Source organism: Muntiacus reevesi, chromosome 8, assembly GCF_963930625.1.
Source record: "Muntiacus reevesi chromosome 8, mMunRee1.1, whole genome shotgun sequence".
NCBI classification, from domain to species: Eukaryota; Metazoa; Chordata; class Mammalia; order Artiodactyla; family Cervidae; genus Muntiacus; species Muntiacus reevesi.
This window is the reverse complement of record NC_089256.1, coordinates 58,496,172-58,522,473: the sequence shown is the minus strand read 5'-3', so window position 1 is coordinate 58,522,473 and position 26,302 is coordinate 58,496,172. Positions and strand designations below refer to the sequence as shown.

General features: G+C 39.5%; 2 protein-coding genes, 1 long non-coding RNA gene and 4 other non-coding genes across 10 annotated transcripts in view; 5 read left to right on the top strand and 2 right to left on the bottom strand.

Moving 5' to 3' along the window:
- LOC136173743 (uncharacterized) overlaps window positions 1-5,233 on the bottom strand; it is a 41,053-nt gene extending 35,820 nt beyond the window's left edge. The window contains exon 1 of the long non-coding RNA XR_010664278.1: window positions 4,997-5,233. This is a non-coding gene — a long non-coding RNA (uncharacterized lncRNA). The remainder of the gene's footprint in view (window positions 1-4,996) is intronic.
- A 165-nt stretch (window positions 5,234-5,398) lies between these two features.
- Window positions 5,399-11,787, top strand: EIF4A2 (eukaryotic translation initiation factor 4A2). Of its 4 annotated transcripts, none has more exons than XR_010664277.1 (12): window positions 5,407-5,509; window positions 6,325-6,373; window positions 6,461-6,593; window positions 6,887-7,026; window positions 7,803-7,971; window positions 8,066-8,175; window positions 8,397-8,540; window positions 8,841-8,978; window positions 9,222-9,311; window positions 9,672-9,751; window positions 10,190-10,296; window positions 11,008-11,148. XR_010664277.1 is itself a non-coding variant. In XM_065943607.1 (11 exons), exons 1-11 carry the CDS (start codon window positions 5,481-5,483, stop codon window positions 11,150-11,152), a joined length of 1,224 nt encoding a protein of 407 aa, XP_065799679.1. In that variant the 5' UTR covers window positions 5,399-5,480; the 3' UTR covers window positions 11,153-11,787. The 4 variants fall into 4 exon arrangements, 2 of the variants coding, with proteins under 2 accessions (XP_065799679.1, XP_065799678.1); XR_010664276.1 differs by having other exon boundaries at window positions 10,190-10,300; window positions 11,008-11,147; XM_065943607.1 differs by lacking the exon at window positions 10,190-10,296 and having other exon boundaries at window positions 5,399-5,509; window positions 6,328-6,373; window positions 11,008-11,787.
- LOC136173910 (small nucleolar RNA SNORD2) lies at window positions 6,716-6,784 on the top strand. Its single transcript, XR_010664373.1, has one exon. It is a non-coding gene; the product is annotated as a small nucleolar RNA SNORD2 (small nucleolar RNA).
- On the top strand, window positions 8,576-8,751 carry LOC136173907 (small nucleolar RNA SNORA81). The gene has a single exon (XR_010664370.1). It is a non-coding gene; the product is annotated as a small nucleolar RNA SNORA81 (small nucleolar RNA).
- On the top strand, window positions 9,030-9,161 carry LOC136173866 (small nucleolar RNA SNORA63). Its single transcript, XR_010664337.1, has one exon. It is a non-coding gene; the product is annotated as a small nucleolar RNA SNORA63 (small nucleolar RNA).
- Window positions 9,338-9,476, top strand: LOC136173884 (small nucleolar RNA SNORA4). The gene has a single exon (XR_010664351.1). It is a non-coding gene; the product is annotated as a small nucleolar RNA SNORA4 (small nucleolar RNA).
- Window positions 11,535-25,259, bottom strand: RFC4 (replication factor C subunit 4). The gene is made up of 11 exons (XM_065943608.1): window positions 25,013-25,259; window positions 23,740-23,892; window positions 21,681-21,759; window positions 17,886-17,965; window positions 15,920-16,039; window positions 13,952-14,095; window positions 13,654-13,774; window positions 13,062-13,187; window positions 12,217-12,297; window positions 12,027-12,143; window positions 11,535-11,938 (listed from the first exon to the last, which is right to left on the bottom strand). Exons 2-11 carry the CDS (start codon window positions 23,868-23,870, stop codon window positions 11,843-11,845), a joined length of 1,095 nt encoding a protein of 364 aa, XP_065799680.1. The 5' UTR covers window positions 23,871-23,892; window positions 25,013-25,259; the 3' UTR covers window positions 11,535-11,842.
- Between the last annotated feature and the right edge of the window lie 1,043 nt (window positions 25,260-26,302).

The following is a 26,302-nucleotide window of genomic DNA, read 5'->3' as shown; positions in this document are numbered from 1 at the left end:
AACTCCCAGCAACATAAGAGTATGTTTTCTCACCAAATATTACAAAGTTTTGTAGTCTTTAATCACCTGATTGAAAATTGCTCTCAAGTTGTTTGTATGTGCTCTTTCACTTTCTCAATTGGATCCAAAGCAAGAATTGTGCCCCCTTTAATTTTCTTGGTGTCTGCAAGGACCCAGCACTATGTCACATACCATACTAGTTGTTTATTTGTTGTTAATGCTTTCAGCCAGGAGAAATATCAATAACCTCAGATATGCAGATGACACAACCCTTATGGCAGAAAGTGAAGAAGAATTAAAGAGCCTCTTGATGAAAGTGAAAGAGGAGAGTGAAAAACTTGGTTTAAACTTAACATTCAGAAAACTAAGATCAGGGCATCCAGTACCATCACTTCGTGGCAAATAGACTGGAAACAATGGAAACAGTGACAGACTTCATTTTCTTGGATTCCAAAATCAAGATGGTTATGGCAGCCATGAAATTAAGACACTTGCTCCTTGGAAGAAAAGCTATGACCAACCTAGACAGCATATGAAAGAGCAGAGACATTACTTTGCCAACAAAGGTCCATCAAGTCAAAGCTATGGTTTTTCCAGTAGTCATATATGAATATGAGAGTTGGACCATAAAGAAAGCTGAGTGTCAAAGAATTGATGCTTTTGAAATGTGGTGTTGGAGAAGACTCTTGAGAGTCCCTTGGACTGCAAGGAGATCCAACCAGTCCATCCTAAAGGAAATCAGTCCTGAATATTCATTGGAAGGACTGATGCTGAAGCTGAAACTCCAATACTTTGGCCACCTGATGCAAAGAACTGACTCATTTGAAAAGACCCTGATGCTAGGAAAGACTGAGGCAGGAGGAGGGGACGACACAGGACAAGACGGTTGGATGGTATCACCGACTCAATGGACATGAATTTGAGCAAGCTCTGGAGTTGGTGATGGACAGGGAAGCCTGGCATGCTACAGACAATGGGGTCGCAGAGTCAGACACGACGGAGTGACTGAACTGAACTGAATTGAATGCTTTTAGCAGTTTAAATAAAGGATTTGGGCTGATAATACAGAACTCTGACCAAGTTTCATTTCTTCAAATAAAACAAAAATTTTCAAAAGTTTTTAAAAGCAGGTTTCTGTCAAAGTGGTGTCTATCATTGTTTAGTTGCTAAGTCGTGTCTGACTCTTGCAACGCCATGGACTGAGCCTGCCCAGCTCTTCTGTCCATGGGGTTTTTCCCGGGAAAGAATACTGGAGTAGGCTGCCATTTCCTCCCCCTGGGGATCTTCCTGACTCAGGGATCAAAACCACATCTCCTGCTTGGCAGGCAGATTCTTTACCACTGAGTCACCTGGGAAACTGTTTTGTTTTTAGACTAACTTGAATCAAAATCGCACAGGGGTAATGGGTGATTCTAACACCTCCTAACCTGAAGGATTGGGGAAGACGCTTTGCCACCTACATGTAATATTCTTGCCAAAAATATTGAAGACAAATCTTGAATAAGGAAATGATCAGCGAAATTAAAAGTGACGGACATTCTAAAACTAAGAAACAAAACAAACTGGTCTGGAATCTTCAAAAATGTCAGTGTTATGACAGACATGAAAAACAGCCAAACCAGATTTATGAGGTCATAAGACACACAAGCACACACTACACACACATACAACATATACACATATATATGTAATAGAATTTCTGATGAGAAAATCCTAGATATTTGTTTTTAAGGTCACAACGTAAATTACTGGGACATTTGAGAAATGTTGAATATAGATAGTTTTATAGTTATTATCACATCAACAGTAAATTTGGGAGTATAATGATACTTTTGTGCTTTTATGAAGAGAGTATCTTTGTTTTTAGGATGTAGTGCTGAAGCATTAGGACTGAACAGTCACTACTATGTCTGTGACTTTCATAAGTTAAGAAAACATCATGGATAAATATGAGAGAAAACAGATGTAGTGAACTGTTAACTGGTGTGACAAATATTTGACATTTGTTGCATTTTCTTGCAACTTTTCTTTAGGTTTAGAATTTTCCAAAATAAAAAGCTGGCCCCACCTCAGATTAGATCTACTGGATCTGGGTTGGGAGGGTGGTGTCCACGTAATCTGCATTTTAGATAGCTCTTCCTATTGATTTTTACCCATACCATGGTTTAAGATGTATTGATTTGAAGGACAACAATGTATCTTTATTTCAGTTTTTATAAGAGTGGAGCTAGAAAAAACCTCCATATCTTGATAACACAACAGAATTTAATAACCTGGATTAAGGAGTATAAACTTGTCCTTGTTCACGACCCCATTCCATGGTCCTCCTCAATTTTTTCCATTTTTCAATACTATTAATATCTTTACCTATCTTCACATAGATGGTTTTAAAAGTCATTGTGGAGGGCAATTCCCTGGTGGTCCTGTGGTTCAGTTCAGTTCAGTCACTCAATCGTGTCCGACTCTTTGCCACTCCATGAATTGCAGCACGCCAGGCCTCCCTGTCCATCACCAACTCCCGGTCCTGTGGTTAAGAGTTAGTAATTTCAGTGCCAAAGGCCCAGGTTCAATCTATGGTCAGGGAACTAAGATCCCACAAGCCGAGCAGCAAAGGAAAAAAAAGTTATTGTGAAGAATGCGGCAGTGAATGCCACTGTCCAAACTGCTTCAGTGGACATTGTCACCATTCAAGCAGAATCTAGCCTCTTAATTTCCTCCAGTAACCAAATAATAAAGACGCACTGTTCCTGTCCAGCTCAAGGCAATTCTTTCTAAACACTTAAATTATAGATGGATGTATTATCTTGTGTGTTTACTAAATAATACACATTAATAAGTAATAAATGAATTAAAGATCCAAAGTTAAAGTTATCCAGTTATGCCTGATTCTTTGTGACCCCTTGGATAGCCTGCCAGGCTCCTCTGTCCAGGGACTTCTCCAGGCAAGAATAACGGAGTGGGTAGCCATTCCCTTCTCCAAGGGATCCTACTGACCCAGGGATCAAACCCAACTCCCCTGAGTTGTAGGCAGATGCTTTACCACCTGAGCCAGACAAGCCCAAAAGATCCAAACACACCTTAACAAACTTCTGTGTATCAATAGCTTACCAAGACTTCCTTTAAATGCATAGCTGTTACTTAAAAAGCAACTGAGGCCTTAAACTAATGTTAGATTGGCAAGAAGGCAACAATGTAGTTGTTGTTGAATCATGAGAATACTTGGTCCTTTCTGTACGGTGACATCACCCAACATAAAGCATACTCGTTTAATGTTTTGTTACTGTTTTTTCATGTCATACTGACAAATTCATACTAATTCCTTGATTCCTCTGCTGAACATTGACTTAAAATTGCTAGATGGATTTACAATTGTGGCTCACAAAGGGATAGAAGTCCAGTTTTAGTATATTTGCAGTATAAATAGCCTCCTATGTTCCAACTTAGCAAAGAAGCAGTTTGTAGTTAACTTAAAGACGGCCATCTAACTTTAGATCTCGGGTAAGTAAAAAAGTTTAACAGTATGCTCTGTGTTGATATGCAAAACTTTGTTCAAGTGTCTGTTTTGTTTGGGTCTTTATCTCATTTTTTACTTATTAATGTTCTTGAGTAAGCACTTGAAAATGTAGTAAACACAGCATTTATTTGAAATACATTTTAGACTTGCAGGGTGTGTGGGTCTGGATTTTTGCTGAATTTTAGATTAAGGAGCTTTCTTACCTTGAAACCCCTTGAGCAACTGTGACCTAAAACTAGAGTTTTAGTCTTTGATTATTTCCTGTTAAGATACTCTGGCAATCCTCCACAGCACAGTAGTGCTAAACCTAAGGAAATCACTCAACAATTAGGTGTTAATTGTTGATTGATTTACCCCATGGTTGACTGACTCAAGTGAGACTTAACTGTTGGCCATATTTCTAATTAAGTATTTTCTTCAGTTTCCTGGATCCCAGGAGATTTTTAGTAGGTTTTGGATGAGCCAACAAGGACCTCTGACCTCCATTCTCAGAAAACGCCTGGCATTATTTCAAATCTGGATTTGAGCATTACAAAGGGATGAACTGGGAGCGAAATCCCTGGACGGAGGGCCAAGTACACTTTGTCATCTGGGTATAAGTTTTTGTCACAATTTCCAGCATGATAATTTTCTAAAAAATAATTGTTTTAAGAAAAAAATGGTATTTAGAACCAACCAAGTTGAATATAATACACAAATATAGAAAGTTGAGTCATTTTTTCTAGTTATCATACTTTAGGCTGGCCTTCTGAATTAATGAGAAAATATTTTCTTGCGTATTCATGCTATCGCGGTACGAGTGGGACTGTATTTTAAAGTTAGATGACTCAATATACTATTCTCTTTGTTTTTATTAACGACTCTGGGTTAGGGCTACAGTTGGAAAACCTCTGGAGCTTTACGAATCATGGAGTTTATTTAAGCAGCAAGGATTATATTGCTCAGTTTCAATAAATCAACATTCATTATATACAAGCAGTTACAATTCAAAAAACCTTTAGAGTGGGAAAAAAAAAAAAAGACCAGAACCAAAAGCTTTGTAATTCCAAAGCCGCATGGAAGTACCTGCCACGGAAGTATCCATTTAAATTCTTGAGTTTCAAGGAATATTACCCCTATATTTGCAAAAGTTTACAATGATTTTATCTGTCATTTCTCACGCCTGTTAAAGTATTATAAGCATTGTATTAAAGAGAGAATGAGAAAAGACCAGAGGCAACATGACAAGAATGGAGGTGGCTACCCCAGAGATATGTGCAGAGCACACTATTTCTTTTCGCCCTGCACAATACACGCTAAACGGGGCCTTCCAGGACATGTTGGGTGGCCGACATTTTCCGAAGCAGTAATTTCACAAAGTCAAGGTCTGCAGCCTGTTAAATGCTCCGGCGAAAGGCCAGGAGGCTCTTCATCTTCAAGTTAGGTAGCGGTGGGAACAGGCGGAACAACCCGAGTCCCCTCCAGTGCAGCGTATAGACTTGCCTGCCTCTCCGGCACGGAGCGCCGCGGGATTTGGCGAACTTGGTCCCACTAACCGGCGGGGAAGCCGGGGGAGTCCAGAGCCCCAGGCACCCCAGATTTCCGCCCCTCGGTCCTGTCCAGCGCCCCAGCTGCCTCTGCTTCGGGGATGCGGAAACCCCGTAGGAATAGGGCGGGCCGGGAGCGCGGTCGGCCCACCGCTTGCTGCAATATTCTTCCGCTACAGAGCAAAGAGTTCCAACCTTCCCCAGGGTCCTGGGATTCTCAGCAGCCCTGTAATATCGGCAAATAACCTAATTTTGGCTTTAACACCGATTTGCTTAAAATATTTTCTGAGATAAGCACTTTAGGGTCACAATTTTCTGGCTGTCCAAAGCGCTAAGGAAAAATTCCTCCGCAGAAAACGGGTTCCGGCCGCGAGCCTATAAAAAACGGGTGGCGCGGCCGGGCTGTCTTTTCAGTCCGGCACTGAGTGGTTCTACGGATCATGTCTGGTGGCTCCGCGGATTATAACAGGTATGGCGCTTCATCGGTGGTGCTCTGTGCTATAGGTCCTAAGACGCGGTGGAGGTTATACTAGGTGGTCAGGAGGAAGGAAATCCTGGGTTTTAGGCATTGCCTTGGGGTATAGTACCCCACTGTCCTTCGAGAAGCTTCCATGGTGGGTAGGGCCTAGGTTGTGGGGTAAGAGTGTGAAAACGGGGTGGTAAAAGAGTGTGTTTTCCCCCAAATACGCCTTGAAATCGCGGCAGTTTCCCCTGTCTTTGCGGAGCCCGGGGTTTAGTGGAAGCCGTGGCGCAGTCCGCAGTCAGTACAGTGTAATTGGGGCCCGAAGCTTTATTCGCGGACAACCGCGCGGTTTGGGAGCGCTAGACGATAGGTTCGGGTAAGGGCAGGACGGCGGCGGCTAGAGGCCGGGCCGGGCCGGCCACACGTTCCCGGCGAACCGTTGGCAAGGCCTTGCCGGGCCTCGGCCCGCGTCAATCACCCCGGCTTGCGCAGTGTTAGGGGCGGAGCTCGGCGCGTGGAGCTCTCGCGAGATGGTCCGTGGCCGAGAGGGGAGCGCCCGGCGCTCGGGCCTGGGGGGAAGGGCCTGGGGGGAAGGGCCTGCGTCCGTAGGGTTTCCGGGCGTCCCTGGTTCCTAACCTTTGAGTGGCGCGCAGTATGTCGTGTGCTCTGCGGCACCACCTTCCTTTAATCGTTTAGAAAGTTGACACGTGCCTGGGAGGGCGACCGGGTGAGATCGGTTATGAAAGGGCTTTTATCCCCCTGAATGTGCAGTTTTGGGGTTGTGAGGAAGGGATGTTCTCTAACTACAGTATTTTTGTCAGCAGAGAACATGGCGGCCCAGAGGGAATGGACCCCGATGGTGTCATCGAGGTAAGAAATAGATGTGGAATTTGGAACGTTGGAAAGGTGGGTTGGTTCATCCCATTTATTCCTTTGTTTTTTTTTTTAAACTTTCAGAGCAACTGGAATGAGATTGTTGATAACTTTGATGATATGAACTTAAAGGAGTCTCTTCTTCGGGGCATCTATGCTTATGGTTTTGAGAAGCCATCAGCCATTCAGCAGAGAGCTATTATTCCATGTATTAAAGGTAAAAGAACTCGCTGACACTTCTTAAAAATGAGTTAACTGTTAAACATAGACCTGGATCTTTTTCCCCTCTAATATGGGAAAATTACCTTTTGGGGAACTAGCGCTTATTTGTATTCCTTAAAGTGAAATGATGGCAATCATCTTTCGGGACTGACCTGAAATGAAGAGAATACTCATTGCTGATCACTTTTATTGTTTGGGCATAATTCATGTTCCAAATGGAACACATGGTGTGAACTAGAAGTAACGGTTTGATGTGGGATCGGTAAATATGTATCCTACTTTTTTTAGGGTATGATGTGATTGCTCAAGCTCAGTCAGGTACTGGCAAGACAGCCACATTTGCTATTTCCATCCTGCAACAGTTGGAGATTGAGTTCAAGGAGACCCAAGCACTAGTATTGGCCCCCACCAGAGAACTGGCTCAACAGGTATTGATAGTGTAGTTGAAAAAAACTGCTTGCGTGTTGCATAGGTTTCAGGTTTCACAACTGTGAAGAATTTAAAGCTTAGTATAAATTTGTCCTATAGAGCCCTCCTTTTAACTGTCCATGCATGCAGGGAGTTTTGTTGAAAACTAGACAGGAACTGGGTGTGCAGGTATGGTTTGCAGGGTTGTGTAACAGACTGAGAAACTGGAGGTTTCTGTTCAGGGTGGACTAGACCCGTTTTCATTTTTAAGTTTGAATGCAGTTGTGCAACATGAAAACTGCAGTGACATGTTCTCCTTTGACAGTCTCAGTAGTTTGTGATAACATCTGTTGCATGCTGCAGTTTTCAAAGCTCACTGCTCTATTGGCTTTGAAGTAAAGCCTTGCTAACATACCTGTAGGCTTTATTAAGGCCAAGATTGTTAAGTTGCAGTACCCTTCGGGGATAAATACTAACTTCCAGCTAAAACTGCTACTTTTTAAAATCACTACTTACTCTTTCCTACACAGTGAAGGATAGTGGAGGAAGTATTTTTTGTTATTTACCTAGGTGGTACCTGGGGCATTAGGATTCAAAGTTTGATGAGGCACAAGATGTTTTCACAAAAGTTTATTTTGAGGTAGTTAGATTGGTCTGCATTTTAAGCTTGGAAGTAGTTAAGTGCTGTGCATGCATTAAAGCTATTTGCAGACCAGATACTTGCCATTACGCTTTCAAAGTTTAGTCACAAGCCTGTAAATTCTGCAGGATAATAATTAAGGCTTTTGGCTTTCAGATCCAAAAGGTAATTCTGGCACTTGGAGATTATATGGGAGCAACTTGTCATGCCTGCATTGGTGGAACAAATGTTCGAAATGAAATGCAAAAACTGCAGGCTGAAGCACCACATATTGTTGTTGGGACACCAGGGAGAGTGTTTGACATGTTAAACAGAAGATATCTTTGTAAGTATTGCTGATGAGTAAAGTTTTTACTATAATAAAGCAGATAGTATGCCTGAGAATTTAGATATGATGGTATGACTTTATTTTTTAACAGCTCCAAAATGGATCAAAATGTTCGTTTTGGATGAAGCAGATGAAATGCTGAGCCGAGGGTTTAAGGATCAAATCTATGAGATTTTCCAAAAATTAAATACTAGTATTCAGGTGAGCTTTATTTCAGTCTCCTAAAATTGCTGGAGATCAGGTTTAACACAGGCACTATTAGAGTTTGAAGTGTATTGTCATTCCCCCTACTTAACAGCAACTGATGGATAGCTGTTTCTATCTGGTATAATTCCATGTTCAGAGGTGCTTGATTTCAAAATGTTTTCTCTTGAGTATTGTGAAAGTTGTGCTAACTACGTGTGACAACATATCTTTTTAAGGTGGTGTTGCTTTCTGCCACAATGCCAACGGATGTGTTGGAAGTGACCAAAAAATTCATGAGAGATCCAATTCGAATTTTGGTGAAAAAGGAAGAATTGACCCTTGAAGGAATCAAACAGTTTTACATTAATGTTGAAAGAGAGGTAATTTTTCTAATTGTTAAAAAGTTAGGTTTTTTACCTTCTTGTATAAGCACTGTGCTAAAATTGCAGAAACCAAGATAACCTTGGTTTTTGTAATAATGCTAGCAGAGTATACACAAGAAGAAGAGGAACTGCACTAGATTGTAAAGACTGGGGTGGACCTCTTTCTTAATGTCCGGTGTCCTTTGTCTTAAGATTTGGTGCAATATGTCTTTAGACCAATCTAATAAAAGAGTTTTTAAAGAATGTAAGTTGGAAACAGTTGTTCATGACTGTTACTTTCTCTCTGAATTATTGTAGGAATGGAAGTTGGATACACTTTGTGACTTGTATGAGACACTGACAATTACACAGGCTGTTATTTTTCTCAATACAAGGCGCAAGGTGGACTGGCTCACAGAGAAAATGCATGCCAGGGACTTCACAGTTTCTGCCCTGGTAAGAGGTATTCTAACCTAGTAATGGTAATTGAAGCCTCTGCTTTCACTCAAGCAGGATTTAGACTACAATATAGCTGCTAAGTGCTGTGTTGTCGTTCCCCCTGCTAAAAATAAAGTTGTTTCTTTACTATACCTGTCTGCTATGCTCCAGTAGCAGCCAGGGACGCTTGGTCTCATACATGCTGATAAAGTTACTGATTTGATTGGTGATTCTTGAATTAATAGGTTTGTTACTTTGCAGCATGGTGACATGGACCAGAAAGAAAGAGATGTTATTATGAGGGAATTTCGATCAGGGTCAAGCCGTGTTTTGATCACTACTGACTTGTTGGTAAGTCTTTTAATGCTCTTTTTAATCCACCAAAAGTTTGTTATTGGGGGAAGGTTTCTTAATGGCCTTTACCACCTTCGGGCTATTTGGGAGAACAAAGGAGGCCACGCTCCACAGTGAGCTATACCACTTAGTATAGTTCATTACTATTTTGTGGCCTACATCACACAGACTGTAGCCCACCAGGCTCCTCTGCCCAGGGATTTCCCCAGCAAGAATATAGGAGTGGGTTGCCATTTTCTTCTCCAGGGGACCTCAGGAATTGAACCCACATCTTTTTTTTTTTTTTTTTTACTGGTGAGCCATTGGGGAAGTCCCTATATTACATAGAATTTGAATATCATTATCCCTGTATTTCAGGCTCGTGGAATTGATGTGCAACAAGTGTCATTGGTTATAAACTACGATCTACCTACCAATCGTGAAAACTATATTCACAGGTGAGTAGATGGCATCTTGACTTAGTAATGTACTGGTGTAACTCATTGCTTTTCTACTGACTAAATTGTCTGAAAGGTAACTTCAAATCAGGGAATTAAGTATTAAGACATAGTAACTTGGTAGGATATAATTAAAACTGTACTTGGGAAGATTGTGCACAGTGGGAAAACAGTTGTGAATGTTGCCCAAATCGTGGACTCTACATACAGATCAGGTTGTTTTAGATCTGTTGGTCTTAGCTTATTTTTGAGCTTTATTTTTAGTGATGCTCTTGTGTCCATGTGCTTTCTTGGTGATTCCTCTATAGTTGGGATTTTCTTGGTGTTGTCTGGTAGCAATTTGAGCAGTCCCTGGTTTAGTTATAGTGGCTTTATCCCTAAGTAAATTGAATTGTACTTTGTTATATGATGTAAAAAAAGACTTTTTAAAAAATACAGGAGTCGATAGCAGCAGTTGATGACGAGATGGCACTCAGAAACGGCGTTGACGTAATTTAGGACGTGGAATCATAAGCGAAACAGCACACTGTTTGAATAAAGAGCGAGTCGGTATTTATACTTGTTTTTTTTTTGTCATGATTATTTGATATTTTTAACATGCTCCAGCTAAGGCATTTTGTGTGTTAGCCTATTAGGTGGTTTGTATTGTCTGGTTTCTATCAGGAAGGTTAAAGAGATGTTTTGGAGGTAAACACGTTTGAGTAATTTGAGTTACAACGTGTGAAACTGAGCAAAAAAGCAGTGATAAGTTTGGGTTACCATACCAAATAACTTGTTTTCCCACTGGAAAAAGTTGTTAAGTTTTAGACAGTAGTTAACCTTGCAGCATTTGTATTTGCAGTTTACAGTTCCAGAAGTGCGTCGAAATGGATTATAACTTCTTTGTTTTATCCCTGGTGTTTGACATCTGTCCCAGGCCGACATCTGCTCTTGGCTGGCCCACTTTGGTATGGGCTTTAAATTCACTACCCCAAACACAATACTGTCATCTGCTTTAAAAAAAAAAGTAATGCTCAAAACACCTGATAAAATCTCATTTTGCAGCCAGACAAGCCTTGAATCCTTTTGGCACTAACTGCAGAGGAAGATTTTTTTCTCTAGATATTGAGCAGCTAGTGCTCCAATTAGAAGCACGAACTATAACCTTGATAAGTAAACAGCAGCTGATGGTTAACAAGTGGATCATCATGTTCAGTAGTTCATGCAGCATGTGAGAAGTAATATATTCTAATGACTGGTTTCTTTTCCTCACACAGAATTGGCAGAGGGGGTCGATTTGGGAGGAAAGGTGTGGCTATAAACTTTGTTACTGAAGAAGACAAGAGGATTCTTCGTGACATTGAGACTTTCTACAATACTACAGTGGAGGAAATGCCAATGAATGTGGCCGACCTTATTTAATTCCTGGGATGAGAGTTTTGAATGCAGTGCTCGCTGTTGCTGAATAGGCGATCACAACGTGCATTGTGCTTCTTTCTTTGGGAATATTTGAATCTTGTCTCAATGCTCATAACGGATCAGAAATACAGATTTTGATAGCAAAGCGACATTAGTCGTGAGCTCTTGTGAGGAAAGTCATTGGCTTTATCCTCTTTAGAGTTAGACTGTTGGGGTGGGTATAAAAGATGGGGTCTGTAAAATCTTTCTTTCTTAGAAATTTATTTCCTAGTTCTGTAGAAATGGTTGTATTAGATGTTCTCTATCATTTAATAATATACTTGTGGACTAAAAGATATAAGTGCTGTATAAAATCAGCCAATTATGTTAAACTAGCATATCTGCCTTTATTGTGTTTGTCATTAGCCTGAATAGAAAGGCCTTTAAAATTGATTTTTTTTTTTAGCATTTGAATGCATTTTGTTTGGTATTATATTTATTCAATAAAGTATTTAATTAGTGCTAAGTGTGAACTGGACCCTGTTGCTAAGCCCCAGCAAGCAATCATCCTAGGTAGGGTTAAACCCCCAGTAAAATTGCCATATTGCACATGTCTTAATGAAGTTTGAATGTTAAATAAATTGTATATTCACTTTAAAGGTGCTTTGGTTATTTTATTATAAATTGCTTATGAAATACATACTGAATATAGTTTTAGCAATTCTGAGTTAACTGCTGCATCACAGTAGCACAGAGGCTGATCAGCTGCAGATGTTCATCAGCGCCATCTGCTAAGCATTTATCAACTTCCTACAAGAAAATGAAACATAGTAAGTAAAACTGCCCTTTTGTGCCATGTGGTGTGTATGTTGTGCCAAAATGTAGAATGCCTACTTACAGCAAGTTTTTCTGTAATAATAGACTTCTGTTTATCAGAAAGGTTATCATTTTCTACCACCACATCATGGAGTTGATTTACAAGTTGAGTTGCTGCATGACCCTCATCTATTAAGTCCTATGACCAAAATATATATATTTTAGCATTATTATCCCTTCACCCTTCCCCAAAGCTAATAGAGTCACTTTACCTTTACCACAGCTTCTAGTTTGTCGAAAGAGCCACTCTGACAGGCAGCAAATACTCCATCAATTGTCTTAGCTGGTACTACCTAAAAGAATTAGTTTCCGGGTGAAGACAGTTGACTTCTCTACCAGTCTTGTACCCACTCCCTGTTAAATGCTTTCAGGCAGCACAAGTTTTGCAGTTTCAGGAAGGCAAAGAACTTTTAAGCTCCAGATAGGTAGGTCCAGCCTTGATTATGCATGCCCATCTTTAAAAGATCAGGCACTGCCACATAACCAGAGAAAGGCATTTATTTACAAAATCCTTTCTCCAAGATGTCAATACAGAGGCCAGTTGGTCAGTTTCATGACAGTAAACAGCTAAGTTTGGAAAGGACTATCTGAAGACAAGGGTGTGGCACAGGAATTCCTTTAGTCACTTATCCCTTGGATAGGACCCACGCTTTAAAATTTAACTGGCCTGGCCACATCCTGCCTGCATTGATATTTCCCAGCTACTACTATAAGCTACAGACTAAACATGACAGTATTTGGAGGTGACACCACTGGGAGGTGATTAGGTCATGAGTGCAGCCCTTGCAAATTGAATTTATGCCCTTAACAAAATACTTTTATTTTACCACAGAAGGATGCAGGGAGGTATGAACCAGTCTGAATTAGGAAGTATGTCCTCTACACAACACTGGATCTGTGGGCACTTATCTTTGAAATTGAAGAATGCTGTTTATAAACCACTCAGTCTATGGCATTTGTTGAAGCAGCTTGAATAGACAGAACATAATCACTATTTGCTGAAGTAAATTTAAGTCACAAAAAAGTCAAAGAATTTTCGGATACCCAGTGCTCTTACCCCAGCAATATCTGTGATCACTTTTTCTGTGACTTCCTTTCCACCTGTCAGTCGAGTAGCACTTTGAAGAAATGTAATGGCTTTTCTTAAGTCTCCTTCTGACACTTTAACAAGATAAACTATTCCCTAAAGAGAAAAAAGTTGTTAACCTGTTACGGCCAATTAAGGATGAATTTAATAAAGAATGTCAATTCTATAGTGGCAGGATTCATGGAGACAGCTTTGATTACATAAATTATGGTTAAATTCTGTTGCAATGTATATACTCTAATTACCAGAATTGCATCATATCTAATTAATTCTTGCACAGAAGTATTAGTAATGACTATGCAGAGATTTGCTGTTGAAGAATTTGTAGTCTAATGAAATTTGCCTCAGCTTTGAGTCTGAAATACTGACAGATAATAAATTTCTAATAGCAACAGAAAGGCTAAACTTTTAATTCCTAGACATTCCAGTTGTTCACTTAACTTTGCCTGAGCAACTGGCATCAGAAATTGAAGCAATACAAAATTGACTCTCAGGGCTTCTCCATAGGCATTCATCAAAGGAATTACTAATTTACACTAGCTGTAACAGTAATAGTAATTACCTCTTTGCTAATTTTGACATGTTCTTTATCAGCAATGTCTAGTAACCGTTGCTGCTGAATTTTATCTGACAGAGGTTTGAAGCGGAATTTAGAACATCTAGAGGTCAGAGGTTCAATTATTCTGTAAAATATTGGAAAAAAACAAGTCATTGTCTACAAAAACTCCCCCAAAGAACTTTATTAAGAAAAATCAAGATTTGATGAAGGGGAAACTAAGGGTAACCTTGAAACATTTTTTCCCTCTGGGGCTATCAAAGTAAGGTTCCCTGGTATCTATCTTTAGGGTGATGACACTTACCGGCTGACATAGTTACAGATGAGACAGAATCGTGTGGTTTTAGACTCTTTCTCCATGGTACGTCTTAAAGCTGCCTGGGCAGCTGAGGTCATAGAATCTGCTTCATCCAGAATCACAATTTTAAAAGGAGGACATGGCTTTCCACTGAATCAGAGAAATAACACAGGAGTTAATTCATACATCATTATCACAATCTACTTTAGAACGTTCCCGTCACTCCAAAAGGAAACCCTGTGCCCATTAGGAGTCATTTCGCTTCTCTCCCAACTTTCCCAGCCACAGGCAATCAGGAATCTCTACCTTCTGTTTCCACAGGTTTGCCTATTCTGGACACAACACAAATGGAATCATATATTGTCAACGTAATATGCTGTCTTTTGTGACTGGTTTCTTTTGCTTAATGTTTTTAAGGTTCAACCATGTTGTATCTCATTATTTCAATTCCTTTTATTGCCAAATAACTACGGCAAATGGATGAACATACCATCTTTTCATTCATCCATTCTTTAGTTGATGGATATTGGGTTTTTTCCATGTTCTGACTATTATGAATGCAGCTATAAACATTTGTGTACATGTGTATATATTTTCATATCCTGTCAGTATATATTGTAGGGCTGGAATTGCTGGGTCATATTTAACTTTTAGAGGAACTGCCAACTGTTTTCAAAGTGGCTGTGCCATTTTACATTACAAATAGCAATGTATAAGAGTTCTGATTTCGCCACATCCTTGGTAATACCAGTTGTTTTCTGTCTTTTTGATTATAGCCATTCTGCTGCTGCTGCTGCTAAGTCACTTCAGCCGTGTCCAACTCTGTGCGACCCCATAGACGGCAGCCCACCAGGCTCCCGTCCCTGGGATTCTCCAGGCAAGAACACTGGAGTGGGTTGCCATTTCCTTCTCCAGTGCATGAAAGTGAAAAGTGAAAGTGAAGTCGCTCAGTCGTGTCCGACTCTTAGCGACCCCATGGACTGCAGCCTACCAGGCTCCTCCGTCCATGGGATTTTCCCGGCAAGAGTACTGGAGTGGGTTGCCATTGCCTTCTCCATATAGCCATTCTAAATGGGTGTAAATGGTATTTCAACATGGTTTTTATTTGTATTTCTCTGGCTCATGATGTTGATGAGCGTGTTTTGATATGCTTATTGACTACTTGTTTATCATCCTTGGGATTCCTTGGTGGCTCAATGGTAAAGAACCCGTTAGCTAATGCAGAAGACTCGGGCTCAATCCCTGGGTTGGGAAGATCCCCTGGAGAAGGAAATGGCAATCCACTCCAATATTCTTACCTGGGAAACCTCATAGATAGAGGAGCCTGGTGGGCTACAGTCCATGGGGTTTCAAAAGAGTTGGACATGACTTAGCAACTCAACAACAACATATTCCTTGGAGTAATGTCTATTCACATCCTTTGCCCATTTTTAAATTGGGTTGTCTTTTTATTACTGAGTTGTAAGAATTCTTTATTCTTGATCTTAAGTCCCTTATCAAGTATATGATATATATATATTGTCAATCCAAGGCAGATATCAAAAACTGTCATTCACTTTCTACAAATTTCTAAGTGTGCTCTCATATAAAATTAAATATATGCCAGGTACCAAAAATTTAACCTTGGAACTTTGCCACCTAAGGAGTATACGCAGTTGACTAAACATCCCTATTGAATTATTATTTTTTATTTTTTTAAATTTTTTTGAATTATTATTAAAAATCAGGATTTTTATTTTGAGTGTACCACTAAACCATATTTGACTAATGAATACTCCTTAGACAAAATATCAACTAAAAACCTCTGATAGCTAAATAACTTAAAATTAGTTACTAATGGAAAGGTCATTTCTAATTTTAAATAATTTAGATAAAAATATGATGTAATATAGAAAAAAGGTGAAATTCTGGCAGAAATGTATTTTAAACAAATACAAAGACACGGTATAGAAAAGGGAAGGTGAGCTTACTTACTCTGAACGGCTTCCTGACACAGTTAATTGGGCAAAATTCTTAACTTTCTCTCTAACTACTTGTATTCCACGTTCATCAGATGCATTTAACTCAAGAACTCTTAATCGAAAAAGTTCAGGCCTATGTCAAAAAAAAAAAAGAGAAACATCACAGAGCATATAAGTAAACCAGGTTTAAACCATATTTTAACATCTGTACATTTTTCAATAGTTTAAAATACACCTAGTTAACAATATGGATATAAGGCACACAGTCCTGTATTTTCTTTTGCAAGGTCATACAGTTAACACTCTGGCTTATATCTGATACATCCAAAAAAATAAATAGGTGATGATATCACATAATGTGCTAAATTTTAAATCAATTTTCCACTTTGTACTGTTCATAAACATCTTGCCATGTCTTGATAAACACTGTAAAAACCATTTTAATAGCTATGAGTTTCTAACCTAAGACTGGTAACATCCTTCTATTGTTAAACATTTAGTTTTAAATATGTTACAATTTAAAATGATGGTGCAATGTAGCATATTTTCCAAAAAGTATCTTGCTATAAGGAAAACTACTGGATCAAAATATGAAGTTTATTTATTTTTTAGTTCTTTTAAAAAAATTATTAAAAGTAGCTCTTCGTAGAAAAATCTGAGAATTTAAAAGGAAATAAAAACACCTGGCATACCCTGCTAAACCACTGTTTTGAATACTTCATTTTTCTATGTGTGTGTATGTATGTGTATATACACACACACACATATATATATATAGAACAGGAGTAGGGATTTAGTCTTTATTTTTCCTAAACAGCATGATATCCTCTGCATTTTTCTATGGGCATCAACATCTAGAAAGCTGTGAACATGTATTTCCTATTTTAAAACCACATATACCATTATATGTGGGATTTACAATTAAGTCCTTTCTACAAGCTATATAATTTGGACTAACTTATTCTAGAACAACTAATAGTAAACTACACTTAACAGCTTCTTTATGACTGCATTGCTAAGGATTGCTCAGACTGGATCTGAGTTGTAGAATTAATCGAAAAAGCTCCTTTAAAATTTTCTTGAGAAAACAAATGCTGCTGTCAAAATACTAGGTTCAGAGCAGCTTCCCCTTTTGTCTTCCTTGACACCTCAACCGAACTACTTATCCTTATGTATTTGGTGGTTTCAGAGGCATCTAATTATTTTCATGTGTAGGATTTCAAATGTACCCTTAGGCCATATGCCTGATATTAAAATCCTGGATAAATTAAAAACAGCTGCTGTTACGTTGGTGCATGTTGCATGGATACCAGACAGGGGGTGAAATATATCTTTTAACTTTAGATAAAGGGCTCCGGGCCCCCTTACTACAACAATTGGCTAAGCCAAACACTGTCAATCTAGGAAGAGGATTCTAAGAAGGTGGCTCATAGAGATTTTCTGCTGTACCTGGAATCATACTGCATCAACTATGATACTCTGCTTACACTTAGGATACTTGAGGGCATGGAGCTGGCCCAGCCACTCTGGAGGCAGGCCCTGGGCAGTCCAGAGCAAGAAAAGAACTCAAGAAGGGGTGGTCAACATCAGTAGCATCAAAACAGCAAATTCTATGACACAGACGTGAACATGACCATTAAGAGTGATGAAACTATCAGCATGACTGCAGATAGGGTCCTCTAGTCTCCAAAATGACAATGAGTTTTAAAGTGATGAAAAAAATCACAAGGCTCCCTGTAGTACATTCAAACGCTTGAACAAGTTTCAGAATAAAGGTTACAAAAGGTATAGGCAAGCTAATTTATTGGAGGGGAGGAACTGAAAACAGTCCACTGGTTTATTAAGAAAAAAATTCAGAACAAAAATCAACCCAACAACAAACTCACAGAAAAACCAAATGCAAAGTTTTAGAGAAAGAAAAGCAGTACCAGAGATACTTAGTGTCAAGTCTTAAAAAAGAGAGAGAGATTTCAACTTACCCAAAGAGTTCCCTAGCTGCTGCCAAAATAGTTGATGTTTTTCCAGTTCCAGGTGGCCCGTAAAACAAGAGATTAGGGAGCTGCAGAAGTTAAATTTTATTTTTTAAAAAATTATATTCTGATACACACAGGTTAAAAATGACTGAAAATGTCTACAGAAGAATGCAATGACTTCCTTCATAGGGCATATATGTCTGAATACAAAGATTTCTTAATATAACTGGTATTACAGTAATAATAGTACTAAATCCTGCTTTTTCACAAACACTATCATTTTTCCCTAAGATGTCTTTCTAGTATCTTAAACTGAATCAATACTTACGATTGTTCTATATCTAATCTAATACATAGGTGGGATTTTCAAAGCAGGAATTAAAAACCTCTTATTTCTGAATGGAATCCTGGCCTTCTGTCAGTTCTTTATCTCACATCTGAACTCATGACTAGGCAAGATTTTATATTTTATAAAGATGTCAGTTTCTTCAAAAGGGACACTGACCAAATTGGATTTGGCCAATATCAAGGAAAAAGGAATGAAAATGGCATACTGGGGCTTTCCATGAGCTAAAGTTCCAAGAATAGAAACATTAAAAAAAAAAAAAAAAAAAAAGCATCTACTGTCACAGGATAGTCCACATCATGATTATATACCCTGCCTGTAGGGATGCCTGCATATATTTCATCAGTAGAAGATAGGATAAGATTAAATAACTAGCTCTTTTAAACCTTAAATCTAGCTGGCTTGGCTCCTATCAAACAGGCAACTAACTCATCTGTGATACAGATTAACAAATGTACTAAATTCTAATGAGCACTGTTATGAAACTGTATACTTTAAAAAATTTTTTGATTTTATATTGGAATATAACTGGCAGTTTCAGGTGTGCAGCAGTGATTCAGTTATATATAGGCATGTATCTTTTTTTCCAAACTCTTGCCCCATTTAGGTTATTACAGAGTATTAAGCAGAGTTCCCTGTGCTATACAGTAGGCCCTTGTTGGCTCTCTATTTTAGAGATAGCAGTGTGTACATGTCAACCTCAAACTTCCAATCTACCCACTAACCCTTCCCCTCTCTAGTAAGGATATATTTGTTTACTCAGTCTGTGACTCTGTTTCTGTTTTGTAAATAAGTTCATTTGTATCTTTTTTTTTTCTTAATTTCTGTACATGAGCTGTATCATATGATATTTCTTTGTGAAACTACATTCTTCAGTATGTCCTTTCATGTATGGAAATCACCACACATAGGAAACTAAGCAGCATGGTTTATTTGCTTCCACTCTTGCCCCGTCCTCCCTCCTCCCATCCATTCATTCGTCACTCAAATCTGATGCCACTCTACTTGCTACTTAAAGCTATTCACCACATTCATACTCTACTGAGAAAAACAAAACACATCCCCAAATCAACTTGCTTACTATAATCTACAAAGATGTCCATCATTTTCTCACCACCTCTCTCTCCTTCTAGATGCCAACTCACAATGGCCTCCAATAGCTGAGCACTTTCTGGCCTGCACATATACTTCCCCATGAGCTGAAGTCTGACTCCGTTCTTCTGTTTATCAACTCCTGCTGTACCACAAGTCAGAAGCCTTCCCTGACCACCCAGTCTAAAGAGGGTCTCTTCTTCTGTTATTCTCTCAGCGGTCTCTGCTGAACATGATGTAATCTGCAATTATTTATTGTTATTTATTTAGCTGTTGGGTTTAACTTAAAACACCTGTTCACCTCACTATATGGGAAGCATGACTAGAATCTTATTTGTTCCACTCACATCTATGTTCTCAGCATCTCCTGCAGTACTCAGTATGTGCCACGTAAATAAACCAATACATAAATATATTTAAAAAGTATTACTGTTATACTGGTAACATACTGTTTAAGATACAAACTATGAGATTCACTATTTAAAAACAAAAACAAAACCTCCCAGCCATCTTCATTTTTAAGACTTCATTTTTACTTTGATCCAACTACCTCAGTAGTTGTAATGATTCATCCAGTCAACCACTACATAGAATACTTTAAATTCTTTAAAATACAGTAAAATCATTAAGCCTTACATTATGTAATACTCTGATAATATATACACATAGAGCACTCAAGGACTGTACATGCAATATCAGTTCTAAAAAATCAGAAAAAAACTCTTATAATTCTACTTTAATATCCTTTAGTGTAAACAAAGCAATGAATTATTTTGCTTTACTCTTTCTTTAAAAAAAATTTTTTTGTACTGGAATATAGCTGATTAACAATGTTGTGACAGTTTCAGGTGGACAAGTAAGGGACTCAATTATACACAATTATCCATTCTCTCCCAAACTCCCCTCCCATCCAGGCTGCCATATAACATTAAGCAGAATTCCCTGTGCTATACAAGTTATCCATTTTAATTTCCTTTATTCTTTAGAATTAAAAAAAACTACTTCAACTCTAAGTTTCAAAAAACTTAAATCTGAAAAGAAACACAAATTATTAAACAAGCAGTTAAAGAAGAAAGTTCTTAATTCAGCCTTGTAAATTAGATGCTATAAAATCAAGAACTGGATCATAATCCCACTTCATTTTTTTAAGGAGTTGATGAATCATAGCAATTAAAAAAACATCATGTCCTGCAATCTGTGTCAATATTAGCATGCAATTTAAATCGTATGCCATTATAAAATTAAAAGCTAAAGGTATGTGGATCAAATTAAGACAAATACTAGTGAAGAAGATTCAACAGTTTTATAAATATAACGTCTTTCAAAATATATACTATTGCAGTGTAATTCTAGGAAGAGAATAATGGCATCAAAACCCAAAGAATTTCTAATTCAAAACAACCAGGTTGAGAGGAAGGAAGAAAATTTTCAGAATAAAGCAAAACCCACATCCCACTATCACCTGCAACTGTTTCCCGTCCTCCACTAAGCTCTTGCAACACTTTGCCTTATACAATTTTAATCTACTAATTCTTCACATGGGTTTATCTTGTCTCTGAATTAATTGAAAATGCAACTCACTCAAGGACACTTTATCCTATATATCACAATAGGTGACATGACGCTCTAAACAGAACACTTTTTTTTTGTATTGTATTGAGAGTTCAAATCCTAAAATTAGGTGAGCAATCATACTTTCAAAGAATCTTTGACTCTTCCTCATAGGATCTATTGCTGTTCAGTCGCTAAGTCGTTTTTGACTCTTTGCAACTCTATGGACTGTAGCACACCAAACTTCCCTGTCCTACACTGTCTCCTGGAGTTTGCTCAAACTCATGTCCATTGAGTCAATGATGCCATCCAACCATCTCATCCTCCGTCGCCCCCTTCTCCTCCTGCCCTCAATCTTTCCCAGCATCAGCATCTTTTCCAACGAGGCTCTTCACATCAGATGGCCAAAATATTGGAGCGTCAGTTTCAGCATCAGTCCTTCCAATGAATATTCAGGGTTGATTTCCTTTAGGATAGTAGCTATCATTATCTATAATTCTCTCATTTATTGTGCTTACATGTTTATTCTCTCTCCCCACCAAAATGAAAGCTCATGAGCAAACGGACCCAGGCTATCTTGCTTAATGACCTCCACTTGTGTACCATATAACAAGGCCACCATAGGATAGAAGAGATGCTCAACAAATATTTGTTGAACTACTCCTCCACTGTACAAATAGTAATAAAGGGCCTACCATGTATATACAGAATAGTATTTAAAAGGGACTGGAGACTATAAAGGAAGGAAGAGGGTGAATGAATTCTTCAATCTCCCAGTGACTTTAGGACTTCAGACAGCATATGCTACTCACATCAGCTCCTTCTAAAGACTTTTTAAGGACTGCAACCACTTCTTCCTGGAAAGCAACTTCATCCACACATTTTGGGCGACTGGGAGGGGAAAAAAACTTATTTAGTATATTACAGTAGCCACAGAAGTCTTTCCTTTTGTTAAAATACCAATGATAATTCTCTCATATCAGTAATGAAATGAGAAACTTTCATAACTGGATATGGAAACCCCATCTGTATTCACTTCAGGCAAATAAAATACTGAGGAATGAAACGAAGTGACGTTTCACTCTTCCAGATGCATTGATTACATCTGTTGTGCTTACAAAAATTATGCAATGGGATTTTATTTTATAACATCACAAATGTCAACTGGTTCAAAATGTAAAGTGAACACTTGCCTAGGAAGTAACATGTTTTGACAACATGCACCTAAGCTGAAGAGAGACCTATTTAGCAACCTCAAAAGAGGTAACAATTATGGCTAATAGTTACATATATGTTACTTTGTTTTTAATTGGTTAAAAACAATTTCTTTTATCATCTAAGTGCACAAAAAATGCATACCTATTCACTTGACACTAACAAAATAACAAGCTTAATCAATATGAAGTATAACTTTTGTCTTACATAACTAATGCTGTTAAGCTAAGTTATCCAACACTAAGGTTAGGCTTTATGCTTAGTTAACTAATCAAAAGCTCTTTTCTATTTATACTTTTCTAAGTAAACAGGCAAATACCAGACAGATATTTTTATGTCAGATGTTATCTTAGAAAACCAGTATGTATTATAAACCAGGGTTTCAAAAAAATAAATAAGTAAATAAACTAGGGTTTCATATTCAAATACCTGCAGAGTCCAGGCAGATAACAAGAGTGAAAAATGCAAGTTTAAGACAAGAGACACTAGTGGGGACTACAGTGAAGTGAGGAACATATGACCTTTCCAGAATGAGTAGTATTCCATTTAAGTGTTTTCAGATGAGAACCTGAATATAGTGCTGCCTAATCTCCTGAGCAGCTGAAAATCTAGATTTTAACCTTTGTGCAATTTATTTAATAAAAAGATTCTAGACTTTTATGTGAAATTTCCCATTTTTAAAAGCATTACTGATGCCAAACAAAACTTATGAAGGCCTAACTTGGCTTATAAGTAATCTGCAATTCTTTGGTAAAAACTGAGGGTATACAAGGGGTTACAACTACTTGTTATAAAATCACTTAACTGACTGAAATTTAACAGCCCCATCAGTGTTGTTTCTGCCAAAAATATATAAACAAAAACTCAACAATTTCCAGTTATCAGTAATGAAAAGAAGAACAGATTATGCGGATTTAAGCAAAACTCCTAAGAGCTTGTGGTCAGTTTATAGAAACTTTGTTTTCTTCATTGCTGTATTTTGGCCCCCTAAACCACAGACCTCAGTTACAGAGAAGGCTGTAGTTCATGCAGAAACTAAGTGAATTAAGCTAGAGTATTCTAAGGTACGTTTCAGTTCCAAGGTTCTATGCCTTCTACAATTAGGTGATTTTCTTTTAAAGATGATTTTTTTGAAAAATATTATTTGTTTATTTGGCTGTGCCAGGTCTTAGCCGCAGCATACAGGATCTCTGATTTTCGCTTTGGCATGTGAACTCTTAGTTGTGGCACGTAGGATCTAGTTCCCCCACCAGGTATAGAACCTGGGCCCTCTGCTCTGGGAGCACGGAGTCTGAGCCACTGGACCACTAGGGAAGTCCTAATTGGCAACACTTAAAAGGAAGGCAAGGACTTCCCTGGTGGCTTAGATGGTAAAGCGTCTGCCTACAATGTGGGAGACCTGGCTTCGATCCCTGGGTCTGGAAGATCCCCTAGAGAAGGAAATGGCAACCCACTCCAGTATTCTTGCCTGGAAAAATCCCATGGACGGAGGAGCCTGGTAGGCTGCAGCCCATGGGGTCACAAAGAATTGGACACGACTGAGCGACTTCACTTCACAAGCAAGGCAAATCATCCTCCTCTTAAGTTAAAAAGAAAAAGTGATCAAAACTGGTCTGAGAGGTAATTTATTATTTCAACAAAAACGCGTGTTCTTACTATTTTTCCACCCACGGAACAGGTTTGGCTTTCTTGTTCTCTCCACTACTTCTGGCAGTGGCAGTTACTCCTCGATCCTTAGTCGACGGTGGCTTAGTGCTGATAGATGTGCCTTTTAGAAATGCCTGCATGGTTACTTCACCCTGACCAAGTCTAAGACAGAAAAGGAAAAGCTCTTTTGACACCATTATAAGGAAGTATAGCCTGAAAGCACACTTAACCCCATATAGACATTCAATAAATACTACATGAAGGACATCACCCCGTGACCCAGCATCCCCTAAATGCATTCTACTGAGGACTAGTGGGACATAAACTAGTGGGCCAAAGTGCTAAAGGAACTTAAAAATCTACTTATAGTGAGGGAGTTATAGAAAAAAGGACTTCTAACTTTTTGATAAGTACGATGGCATTAAAGGCCAAACTGTACAGGGGTCTCAAAAGTCATCAGCCTAGCTCTAGCTGAGACCCTAGAATGGACTCAAAAATTAGGAGGAGTACCAGGACCAAAAATGAAAACCCTCTGCTTCTCATGGGCCTAGAGCTCCACTCAAGAGCCTATTTTACTGGCAGAGCCTGAGCTTGCCTTCAGAAGCTTTTGTGGGGAGGGAACTGGGGGAGAGGAGACACTGATGTTAAAATGTAAATAGCTGTTTTTCTGATTGCATGCTTATTTGAAAAAAATCAAAACAAAGCAGAAAAGCATGAGGAGTTTAAAAAATTCAAAATCTCACCCATAAGATAAGTATTAACATTCATGTAAACATTCACCCAAGCAGCACAAGGCTGTTTTTAGGGATAGTTTGCCTGAAAATCCCCAGCATTAGTAGCAATTTTACTTATTTTTTTGGAAGTGCAATTTTTTTTTCACTGTTGTGTTTCCAGGGCGTGGCAGAGGATAGATGCTTTATAAGATTCGGTGACTGAATTACCATTTATCAGACCCAGTTTCCCCTTCTGTAAAAGAATCTAAAAGCCCATTTCTTAAGGTAACTAAGTCAAAAGAACTGTTTAAACACATAGCTCTGTGCTTAGCATAGGGGTATATAATCAATGAATAAAATAAACTGCCAATATCTGTAAACTAAGGTTTTTAACGTTGTTGGATTAGTCCATCCCTGCAACAGGCTGTAATATCGCCCAAAGCAGGGCTCTGAAGGATGATAAGGCTGAGCTACCCGTACACCACGAGGTGCAAGACATCACAGAGGCATCGAGGGCGCAAAAGTGGAGAAAGGCGAAGGTAATCCTCGCAATTTCTCCCGCTGGTCACCTGTTCTCCCCGGTTCCCTGCGCGTGTTCGCCGGCAGTGCCTGGGCCTTTCAGTAGCTCGTATCGAGAGCGAGGACGCCGCCAGCTCGTTCCTGAGATTTCCGGGACAGGGAAAGGGCGAGGTGGTCACGAAGTCTTAGCTCCGTCCCCCAAGCTGAGACTCTCAGGCCCGGGAAGCCCCGAGCGGTAGAGCGGGGACACTTAACAGCTTCCGCCTTCAGCAAGCATCCCGAGTTCCCGCCACCGAAAGGCGGCGAAGGGCAGGGCGGGAATACGCCGCACGCACGTCACTTCCGGTCCGCCGCGCGCGCCCAGCCTTAAAGGAGCTGTGTCCTCCTAGTCCGTAGTGTTCAAACTGATGAGACGCGCGGGTTTTCGGGTACGCTGTGGGTGGGATGGGAATGAATGCGGTGGTGTAAGTAAAGCTCTACTCTGCTCTCGCGCAGCCCTCCGACTCGAGGCTGCAGGCAAGGGAACTTGAGCACGGCCTTCTGGAGGAGACGCTGGGGCCGCGAACCCGCGTGCTCAGCGGCTGGGGACAGGGAGGGCTCCGAGAGCCGACCCGCCAGGGTGGTTGGGGAGGTGAGTACGGGGCCTTGAATCCCGCAGGTCCACTCTCTTTGTGGAGACGAGCCTGCGGAACCTGTACCGCACTGTTAATTCTTTGGCAGTCATGGGGCGTGTCACTGACATTTCTGCGGCGACACAATTCGGCCTGCAACCTGTTTTACCCTAAAGAAGGACGAGAATAGGGGAGGCTAAAGTCTCTCCTTCGCCAGAAGAGGGCGCCCTGGAGATCTCTGTCCTCTCCCTTCGGCTTGGTAGTCGCGAGGCTCACCGTGGGCAGAGACGGAAGAAGATGCTTTTCCTTGCCATTTTGGGTGCATGTGGCTTATTATCTCTATTACTGCCTGCCCGTTGGCGAGAGGGAGGACATTGCCGTGCAGCTATGGTCAGCTAACCCTGGAGCCCTGCCTAGAAATCAGGTGGTGCGCCACCAGGGTGCAGGCAATGTGTCCTTGAGGCAAGTGTTTTAGGCCACCCTTTTTATCTTTGCCCATTTGCTTGTCTTAGCTTTGAATTTTTTCTTAATGTTACTGAAATTTGACCCGTTTGAAATACTACTTTAGTTTCAGAAGTTTTTCTAATTACTGTAACCCGCAGGATTGATCTGGGTCTTCTCCAGATGGATATTTTCTTTGGCGTGAACTCATCACGTGTTTTAAACTTTACGTGTGTATTCATTTGTCTTTCAACAATTGCTTATGGAGTGTCCATAGGCTGCGAGGTC